Genomic DNA, 11,637 nt, shown 5'->3' on the forward strand with positions numbered 1-11,637 from the left:
TTCTCCTCTATACTGGGATGAGTTAGGTGAGAGGTAAGTTTTGGGGCCAAAAATAGTGCATTAGGCGTACGATAAAGTTTGACTTATTCGAGATATAATTAGTGCAGCTCAGAGTTGGTAGAAAAGTTATGCAGATACTTGCCACCAACAATTGCAATTTAAAGTGAGTGACCCTGTGTTTTTGAAAATAGTACCATTGAAGGGGGTCATGAGGTTTGAGAGGAAGGGTAAGTTGAGCCCTAGTTTTATTGGCCCATTTAAGATACTTGAAAAGGTTGGGTTAGTTGCCTATCGACTAGCTTTACCACCAGCTTTATTCAGAATACATGACATATTTCATATTTCTATGTTAAGGAAATACGTTTCAGATCCTTCTCATGTCATCAGTTATGCAGAATTAGAACTCAGTGATGCTCTAACTTATGAGGAAATTCTAGTACTGATCTTAGACAGGAAGAAACAAGAATTACGTAGTAAGAAAATTTAGTTAGTAAAAGTCCTGTGGAGAAATAATACCATGAAAGAAGTTTCATGAGAGCTTGAGAAAGAAATCAGATAGAAATACCCACACCTGTTTAGTGGGATACAATAGTGATATGTAAAGTTTAAATAATGACGGTTTTATTTTTTTTAGTACAAAGTGACGAATGTGTAGTTGTAATTTAGAATATAGGATAGGTAGTTTTTTTTGGTTTTGGAAGAATTTTATTTTATGAGTATATTTTTAATCTTCCAGAACTACTTATGTGACCACGATATTCATCCGCCATATGTGAGTGTTAGTAATAAAATAAGTAGTCATTTTTCTTTAAGGATGGTGTACAATACAGATAGTAAATTTCAAGAACGAAATTTTTATAAGGAGGGAAGAATATAGAGACCCAAAGAATTATAGTAATTAAATAATAAGAGAAAGGAGAGAAAAAGAAAATTTTAAATGGATTTCAACAAGGTCTCGTCGACGAGTGTAGAAGTACTCATCGACGAGCAGGGCTTTTAGGCTTGTCGACGGGAACGCGTGTCTCATCAATGAGAACTTACTGAGAGGCATGTTTCAAAACTTAAAACTTGTCAAAGAGGGGAAGGTGTTCGTCGCACGAGCTCCCTTTATTGACTCGTCGATGAGTCCACGTAGATAAGCTTTTTATATAAGACCAAAAATTATTTTTTTTTTCTACAAGAATTTTAGTAGAATTTCTTCTTTCTCTCTAGAATACGGTTTCTCTCACTTCTCTCTAAATTTTCGACTCCGTCTCTCCCCGGTTCGACGATCAGAAGTTACCACGGTGATCTTGGGGAGATTCTCTACAACATAATTAGAGCAAAATGTTGATTTGAGAAGTTTGGGAACCATCCCAAAACTAGGATAAGTTGATTATTTGGGTATTATTAGTATTACCAAATTCATTTGAGTTTGGATTTTGTATTATGTGAGAATATACTGGAGTTTTGTGAAGTAAAATCAGGGTATTATATTTTTAGGAACATGGTGTTTTGGGGATCCCAGTGGGTGATATTTCAAGAACGCAGGTAAAATGATACATAGTTTATAGTTTAGAAATTATACACATATGGATTTGGGGAGAATATGTATGTGATAATTATTTAGGTGAATTCAGTTGTTTGATTGGGAAATTATATGTGTGTTATCTCAGGATGTTGAAATTATGAATGCCGCACGCGTGAGGTTATGAATAACATCTAGTGCTTAGATAGTTAGGTAAGAGAAATATGCTATGCTAGCAATTTTTAGTATGGTTATCGGTAAAAATTAAATGTTTTACCAGATTATTATTCAGATTATAAAATATTAGTATAACAGAAAATAAAGATTTTAGAGCATGTGAATCTAATTATTTAATTGTGTGGCATGAGCTTGTAATATATTAATACAGTATTTATACAGTTTACAAATACCATGTTTTATAGTATATTAGCGGAAAATATTATGGAATGCACATTTTCTATAGAATGATGAATTTTCAGTATACATATAGATAGAAATTTTATAGAATATTTAGAAACATGATTTATAGTATTTCCAAGATACCATGATTTACAGTATACATATAGAAACATATAATTTCAACATTTTCAGAATACCATGATTTCAAAACCATAACACCCAAATACTCAAATATTCAGACAGTTATTTAGATACACATATTAAATATTCAGTCAGTTATTCAAATTTTCAGATTATTCAGATCAGTTTTACAGTGTTATGATTATTTCAAAATCATGGTAAAACAGTAATATAGAAATATTAGTAACATATATATATATATATATATATATATATATATATATATATATTTATATAGTATCATACCCTAATGGACCAGATTTAGTTTCAGAGCACGGTATCATAGTTATTTTCAGTTCAGAGTGCAACTACATAACTCAGATAGTATGTGAATTTTTAGCAGTCGATCATGCCTATGTTGTGGACAGGCTCCTCGTTAGTTAGGGTTAAGGAGGCCGATATAATTTTCGGAGTTCAATTGACTTATCCTGGTTGGCCAACCAGTGATAGGTCCCTTCTACAAGCTGCACAATCCTTTCATGAGGGGTTAAATCATGACTTTCAGTTATTCATCCACGAAAATTTCTCAATTGTAATATATATATATATATATATATATATATATATATTCAGAATTACAGAAATCGTAGACATACTTATGAATATTAGAAGTATTATGATTAGAATATTCAGAAAAAAAAATTCATGTTAAGTAACATAGGTATGAGTTATACTGTACCTTATTTATACGCGTTTTTTTAGACTCAGTTATTTGCAGTACTTCTATATCAGATTTTACAATGATGTAAATTCATCTGTCACACACTAGCAATAACATATTTCGTCTTACTGAACGTGTTGTCTCACCTCAATGATTTAACATTTTTCAGGTAATCCAGTTAGGCGAGTAGATCAGACTCTTAGATAGAAGGGACTACAGTACTGCCTTGTCTGTAGGGTGAGTGTTTTTGGGAAGTCGTTTTTGAGTAGTCCCTAGGTCCAGGTGAGGACATTTTGGAAATAATTATGTATGCATATTCTGAAAAATTCTGATACTCTAATATATTATATATTGACATGGTTGTATGTATTCTACTTTCCGCTACATATGTAGTTTATTGAGTCCAAATTTCACGGTCCCTATTTGGTTTGTGATGATGGTTTAGTTTTTATTAGAAAATATCAAAGTAGTGAAATTTTACAGTATATATATATATTATAATGACATGAAAAATCAGGTCGTTACAATATATATGTCAAATCAATGAATAAAAAAAATAATTTTTCTTAATTGCTAACCATATTAAAACAAGTTTTTGATTTACTAGTATTTTATATAGAGAGAAGATATAACTGAAAATAAGTTCTCTGTTTTTTTTTTTCTTTCTCTATCCCAATCAAAATCTTTAATTCATATATCCTCAAAGTTTTCCTTTCTAATAACTCCTTTTTTATAAGGAGAACAAATACTTTTTAAATAATGTTAAAAGGAAAAACTATCTTTCATAAGTTTCTTTTTGAAATTTTTTTTTTAAAAAGTCATCAAAGGAATATAATACTTTCTATATATATTCTTAAATAATAGTTCAACGGTCAATTCATAAATTATAAATGAAAGATTCTTTTGAGTGTACTTGCACTTATTAGTATTTTTATTTAAAACATATTCTATTTTTTCATAACGAAGTTAAGTTTATATTTTGTTTATTAAGTTAATTTCTTTTGAATTGAATTAAAGTGTGGTCTATATATATTTCAATCTTTAATCAAACTATTTTTTAATTAAATTAATCAATCAAACAAATTTAAGACTCGCCCAATTTTAATGATATAACGACTACTTCTAATATTTAGTAAATAAAAAATTCATTTTTCAAAAATACAAAAGAGTCATTATCACAAGTCAATCAATGAAATATTCTCTTTGGGTGTTGTTGTGCTTATCAATATGTTTCTTTGCATTAAATGATCACTTATATGACCTGGCACTCCATCGCCGGTCCTCCACTTGGATAAAACCAAAATCCGTGGGCCTAGCAGAAACCACGCTGGTACAGTGTGAACTGAGGAACTATACCACGAGAGCAGGTAGGATAACGGTCACGTGGTGGCCCCACCTCTAAAATGGGCCCACCCACCCACCACGTGTTAAAAGAAAACGAAGTGTAATTCTGTTCTTTTCGGCGGGACCCGCCTTGCCGTCATCAGTAAATGATCAAGACCATCTGTTCCTCTTCATCAATGGTCACGATGCGTTCACAACCAGAACTTGCGACTGGGTGGAGGCAGTTCCAAGTACTCAACCCTCTCTGTCCGTCACTATATTATATCACAGCCTCCCTTCACTCCCTTCACAACCAGTTCCAAGTTTCCACACTCTATCCAATGGATCGTTCTACGAACTGGTTCTTCCTCCTTTTGGCTTCCACTATTATACAGAACGCCGTCATCGCACGTGCGGCCCTGCCCGGCACTTGGGATCTTCTTGTCGCGAACGCCGGCATCGCTTCCATGCACACCGCTGTCACCCACCGCGGGACCGTCGTGCTCCTCGATCGTACCGACATTGGCCCCACCGGAAAAAAGCTTCCCGGCCGTCACTGCCGGTCCGACCCAAACGATCCCGTTTTGAAACGGGACTGCTACGCTCACTCTCTCCTCTTCGATCCCCAAACCAACCAGCTCCGGCCACTGACGATTCTCACTGACACTTGGTGCTCCTCCGGCCAGTTCCTCCCGGACGGCACGCTCCTCCAGACCGGCGGCGGCCTCGACGGTTTTAAGAAAATCCGAAAATTCGCACCCTGCGACCTGAACCAGAACTGCGATTGGGAAGAGCTCCCCGACGTCGAGCTCGCCGACGGCCGCTGGTACGCAACGAACCAGATCTTGCCGGACGGCTCCGTCATCGTAATTGGCGGCAGTGGGTCTAGCACCCTCGAATTCTTTCCGGCGAGGAGCGGCGGCGCCGTAAAGTTTCCGTTCCTGGCTTCGGTGAAGGACACTCAGATGGACAATCTTTATCCATACGTCCACCTCCTCCCCGATGGCAACCTCTTCGTCTTCGCCAACAACAAGGCGGTTCTCTACGATTACGTCGCTAATCGGATTGTGAGAAATTACCCGGTGTTGGACGGCGGTCCTCGGAACTACCCGTCGGCGGGATCGTCGGCGATGCTGGCTCTCGCCGGCGATTACTCGACGGCTGAGATTGTGATATGTGGCGGTGCCCAGTACGGCGTGTTCATTGCCAAAAGCACGGATACCCCGGCGCACGGTAGCTGCGGGCGCATCGTAGCCACTCAATCCGACGCCGTTTGGCAAATGGAGGACATGCCGTTCGGTCGGATCATGGGGGATATGGTGATGCTCCCGACCGGCGAGGTTTTGATCATAAACGGAGCCCAAGCCGGATCCCAAGGATTCGAGCTGGCTTCGAACCCGTGCTTCTACCCGGTTCTCTACCGGCCGGATCAACCGGCCGGGTTACGGTTCATGACATTGAACCCGGGTACGATTCCGAGATTGTACCACTCGACGGCGAACCTGTTACCTGACGGTCGAGTACTGATCGCCGGCAGCAACCCACATTACTTCTATAAATTCAATGCGGAATTCCCCACGGAGTTACGGATCGAAGCTTTTTCGCCGGAATACCTTTCGGCGGATCGGGCGAATATCCGACCCGTTATTGTTGAAATGCCAGAAAAAGTCGGGTACGGGGAAGCGTTCGAGGTGCACGTGTCGGTGATGCTGCCTGTGGTTGGAATCGTGGAGGTGAACTTCGCCAGCGCACCCTATGCGACCCATTCGTTTTCGCATGGACAGAGGTTGGTGAAGTTGACCGTTGCGCCCGCCGTGCCCATCGACGGCGGGTACCGTGTGGCGTGCACGGCGCCGCCGGAAGCAAGGGTGGCGCCGCCGGGGTATTACATGGTGTTTGCAGTTAATCAGGGCGTGCCAAGTGTTGCACGGTGGGTGCAGGTGGCGGCATAATTCTGTTTATTTTTATTTTTTAAATTTTCATTATTTTGTTAAGCTTCGCTGGAGGGGAGTGGGCTCGGCTTTTGGGCAAGTGTAGATAGTTATTTACGAAATTCTTTCTGATTCCAGAAAATGGGATTGGATTAAAACTTAAAAAATAAGCTACAGAATTTTAGCATATTCTATTTTTCATGCAATTTTTTTTATGTATATATTTTGCTTTTGCTTAAAAGAGGTTGGCATGAGACGAAATGCAAAGATTGATACCTCCACGACTTTTGAATAATAATTACAATATTTTTTTTTTAAAAAAATAATAAATTAATATATTATTAAAATATTATTTTAAGAAAGTTATGAATGGTCAAAGAATTTTTAAATTATTTATAGGTAATGATAGGAATATATAAGGGTTTTTTAAAAACTCTTATTTCCCAAATATCACACTTTTTCTTAACTATTATTTTAAATAGTTGTACCATATAGATACTCATAGTTTTGTGGGTATTATATTATGTATACAGTACAATTATTTAAAGTGGTATGTAAGAAAAAGTGTGATTTTTGATAGGCAAGTGTAACGTTAATTTCTTAAATTTTTTTTTAGATATTTATAGGAGCATTTTAGGAATGTTAAAAACTATATCAAGATATGTATGTGTTGTAATTATTACCTAGTGGTCACTTATTAGTAGTCATTTTTAATCCAAAAACTCAATTGAATATATATATATATATATATATATATATATATATATATGTATTGCACTAGGTAAAAGGAACTTTGGTGTTAGGCCCATGATTGGCCTTTAAGCAATTAAAACAATCCCTAGGGCTGCTAATTTAACAACGGGCCCACAGGGGCCCGCACTGAATTTTTTAAAAAAACGACCTGAAAAAATGGGCCCATTTAATATTTAAACTAACATTAGAAATTCTTCTCTTGTGTATGAAGAAGACCCAATAACCGTAGGCTAAGAGTGAAAACAATTTTTTCTTTTTTCATTTTTTGTATTTTCTAATAAATTGTGCTCATGATGCAAAATAATGAATGACAATTTATACCACAAGACCTATGAATGAAATTACGAGTCAAGGTGGCGAGATTGAGAGAATCAAAATGAGAGAATCGATTAAGTGAAGACTTAGATGACACTCAAAAATGTACAATGCGATGGATAACAACCAAATGAATTATAAATACACTAATACATGATCCCAAAAATATAACACGTAGAAGCTATGAACTAGCAATTAAAATTTTTTAATCTTTAGTAAGTTTAATGGAATTTTTAGCATTAAAAACATAGATATATGTTAAGAACACTAATGGTTTGTTACGGAAGGAGGTTGTGTATCTTATAAAATACTTTGAGAGAGTTATGTAGTGGTTGTTTTAATTTAAGGGGTATTGTGTAATATGTGTTTAATACATGTTTTTAGCTTTCTAATCTCCACTCTTGTGAACGCTAATAATCATTGATTATCGGATGAAAACATTTTTTCTTTAGTTTCTCAAATTCTTATTAAAGAACTAATCCTAATTTTAGTCAAAATCAAATATCCCTTCACATGCTAAACACATACTTTAAGAACAAGAAGTATTGCTATAATCTCAGGAAACATCATCATTAAAGTTTTATACATAACATAAAACATTCAATAAATATTTTAACTAATATCATATATAATCTCACTATTTTACTTTGAGACTATCAAGCAAATGTGTTCCAAAAATTTCAAAAAACACTTAGCTTTTATCTTCTATAAATATTAAAAATCTATGATGTGATGTAGCTCCTAAAATCAAGATCCATTCATTTGGTCACTAATTACGGGTAGTTTTGTAATTTAATAAGATAAGAGGCATATGTTCGAGCTTTTTTGTAAAATAAGATTAGATCAAAGGGTAAATCCAGCAACACCCTTTCACTTTTTAAAATATGACAATTCATTCCCTAAATTTTTAAAAATTATCACAAAACCCTTTGAGATTCAATTTTAATGACAAAATAAATTTTCCGTTAGTTGACTGTAAGTCAATCATTGAATTTAGTGAAAAAAAACTAAAATTTATCCTTAATAATTGACAATCATACCTTTTCCACTCAATTTGATAAGATAAATTATGAAAATGAATTTAATTTAATAAATTAAATTAAAAAAATTGGTCAGTTATTGAAATATATTTTGGAAATTAAACTTATAAGTGAATCGAACATCCAACAATTAAGTCGAATCAATCAATTCACATAAGCATGACAACATAATTAAATTGTTTTTTTTAAAAAAAAATTAAACTTTAAAAAATAAATAATACTAATAATTCATAAAAAAATACTTAAGAAATTATATTATTTTTATGAAAAATAAATGGCTAAATATATCTTTAGCAAATAAAATATAATTTAAAAAAATCGATTTGAATTGAATGGTTGGTCAAATTGTGGCTTACTTTCATAATCTAATTGAATAATCTTATTTAATAACATAACAACTTAAATAAAATTAAGAAAAATTAGTAAATTGTTTTGAACAATGGTCAACCAACCAGTAAAAATTTGAAATTTTTTTCCCCAAATTTAGCATTCATATTGTACACATAGAAGAACTAATTTCAAATTTTATAATTTTAACTTACAATGAATGAATTACAAAATTTTAATTTATTTTTTAGCACTATTGATAAGTTAATTGAGCTGAAAAATATTAAACTATGTCTTATTTGTTTTATTATGTATTTAATCATTAAATTTTTATGAAAATCACATCTAACAAACATTTTGTAATATTATAATTACTATATATTTTATGATTTATCAGTAATTTTCATTTTTATATATTTTTAAAAGTAAGTTTTGAAATAATAATAGAATTATTTTTTTATGGTGATGTCAATGGTTAATCTCCAAAGCAATTGGACTAGATAGATCAGTTAATTTGATAATAAATTAGGTTATTGAGTCATTTAGTTAGTTTTTAAGACACTAATTTTTTTTAAAATTTATTTTAGTTTAAATTATCATTTTATTATTAAAGTTGAATTTTCTACATATACTTAATTGTTGGGATGATTCATTTAATCAATAGAATTAAACCTAAGAAAGTTGTTTGGTAATTTTTAAAATCATAGAGGGTAAAATATTATTTTTAAAAAATTTAGGGGATGGTACTAGATTTTACCCTAAATCAAATAATGAGTTTTTTAAAATAAAAAAGTCAAATTACATTCAAACACGTTGACACTGTGAAAAATTTGTTTCTCCCCACGATTTAACATGTCACCCCATGTCTTTAGAAATAGCAAATAATGTCAACCACAAAGCATTATACAACTCCCCATCCAACGTACCCTTAATCAAAGTTCATCTCCATCGCGCGTTCTCGTGCTTACAAATTCAGTAAGATAAGGTGCTTTTGTAAGAAATGCCAAAACATAATATTTTGGCACGTTGATTTAATTAGAAAACATTTATTAGACTATGAAATGGATAATAGTTACACAAGATGGGTGTTTCACTGTGAAGATTACAAAATTCTAATCGATGATCATGAAGGTGAAGATGAGGGGCCTAATATAGGATGTGGTAATACACGTTTGGATGGGTTAATCGAAATATTAGGTAACTTACAAAGTGGGAATGCAGTGGACACTATTTTTTTTTTTGGTAAAAGAGGGTGACACCTCTTAACTTTATTAGAAAACACCTCACTTATGGCGGAGGAACACCATGGTTCTAATCTTGAGACTATGAGACAACAAAAGCAAACTCCAAGACCCTAAAACTAACTAAACCACCATAAACCAAACCAAAAAAACCAAAGACCAGCAACCACTAAAACTAAGAACTAAACAACTATAAGTGGAAAACAAACAAAACTCCAGAAGAAAGTTCTCAAAATTGGAATTCCTAATAAAGTTGCTTCATTCAAGGACAATGCATCATCAAACTTAGAGTGCATTCAACATGAATTTGAGGCAAATTAAGGTGACATTGTCTGATGGTGCCAGAATCTTTTTATAAGGCGAAGACATATATGCGTAATTTGGGTTTCAGTTACACTCTAATACATGCATATCCATATGATTGTGCACTTTTTTATGGTGAATTTTAAAATGCAAACGAGTGTCCAGAATGTGGTAAACTGAGGTATAACACTAATCACAAGAAGGGTAAAAAGATCCCCTAAACAAATTTGTAATATTGTCCATTGATACCGATGGCCGATGCTTCAAAGATTATACATGTCCAGAAAGACTACTACAAATATGAGATAGCATAAAGAGAGATGTCTTTAAGAGAAAAACACTCTTAGCCATCCAGTGGGCTCGCAAGGTTGAGATTATTTGAATCCTTTTAGTAGTATGAACAACCCATATGGTATGCGATCATTTATGATGATGCCATACAATTTGCCCCCTTGCTGAAAATTAGGCACTTATAAGCAAACTTAGAATACGAGCAAGTAGATCTATACTCAGTTGATTTCAAGAGTTCCGATCCAAGTAGGGCATATGAGGTCCAAACTAAGTGGGCCCAGTTTCGACATGCCTGTGACATTGAGCTGGACATGTCAGAGCTGATAGTATCCAAAAACTCCTTCTTGGCTGAAATTTAGGTGCTTAGAAGCAAACTTATAATACAAGAAAGTAGATATATACATAGCTGATTTAAGAACTTAGTTATTTTTTTAGTGGGAGAACCACAAACCCGCCTTACATCTCATTATGGTTTAACACACACACATTACCTACACTACACGAGTTCTATACTTTGACTCCTACACTTTAGGATTTAGGAGAGGAAGGAAGTAGTAAGGCCTTCGAGAGGCTTTATCCTTCGTGTATATACATATATATCTTGAAACCCTCACTTAGTTTGTTCTTTCTAAAGATAATCTGAGAGCCTTTAAATATGGTGCGATTAATAAATTCTAACCATGCACTAGAGAACTTTGTCCTGTACCCTTAGGATAGAGGTTTAACATTTTTTGGAGATGAACAACATGTTAAGACACAAGTAAATCATGTGTCTCTAATCATTAAAGTGACTAAGTGGGGAATCGTCTAGAAGAGGCATAAGTCAAACATAATAGGTGATGAGGCACAAACCATTTAAGCAATGAAATCACTTATCACCTACGAGATAGAAATTGTAAGTAGTCACTCATTGATAGTCATTTTTTATTCAAAAAACTTTTATAACTCAATTGAATATATGAAAAATTAAGCTAAAATCAAATTGTTATGGAATGTTGGACAAGGCAATTGATTAACCATTTAATGGTGGTTGACCAGCCCCCGTTTTCTTCGATGTTTCCTCATGCATTTGCAAAGGAACTTTGGTGCTAGGCCCATGATTGGCCTTTAAGCAATTAAAACAAGCCCTAGGGCCACTAATTTAACAAAGGCCCAAAGGGGCTGACATTGAATTTTAAAAAAATAGGCCTAAAAAAAGGGCATAATCTGTTTAACATTTAAACTAATATTAGAAATTCTTCTCTTGTGTATGCAGGTGATGAAGAAGGCCCAAATAATAGCAGCCTAAGAGTGAAATTTTTTTTTTTCATTTTTTGTATTTTCTTAAAAATTGTACTCATGATGCAAAAGAATGAATGACAATTTA

General features: G+C 34.0%; 1 protein-coding gene across 1 annotated transcript; it reads left to right on the forward strand.

Annotated features, from left to right (window-relative positions):
• Nucleotides 1-3,925: 3,925 nt before the first annotated feature.
• On the forward strand, nucleotides 3,926-6,188 carry LOC131159871 (aldehyde oxidase GLOX). Its single transcript, XM_058115066.1, has one exon. It carries the CDS (start codon nucleotides 4,238-4,240, stop codon nucleotides 6,020-6,022), a length of 1,785 nt encoding a protein of 594 aa, XP_057971049.1. The 5' UTR covers nucleotides 3,926-4,237; the 3' UTR covers nucleotides 6,023-6,188.
• Nucleotides 6,189-11,637: the final 5,449 nt, after the last annotated feature.

This window comes from Malania oleifera, chromosome 7 (genome assembly GCF_029873635.1).
Source record: "Malania oleifera isolate guangnan ecotype guangnan chromosome 7, ASM2987363v1, whole genome shotgun sequence".
NCBI lineage: Eukaryota > Viridiplantae > Streptophyta > Magnoliopsida > Santalales > Ximeniaceae > Malania > Malania oleifera.

Bases quoted from the DNA above. Each gene is read 5' to 3' on its own strand.
- LOC131159871 (XM_058115066.1), top strand. From the start codon at position 4,238: ATGATCAAGACCATCTGTTCCTCTTCATCAATGGTCACGATGCGTTCA.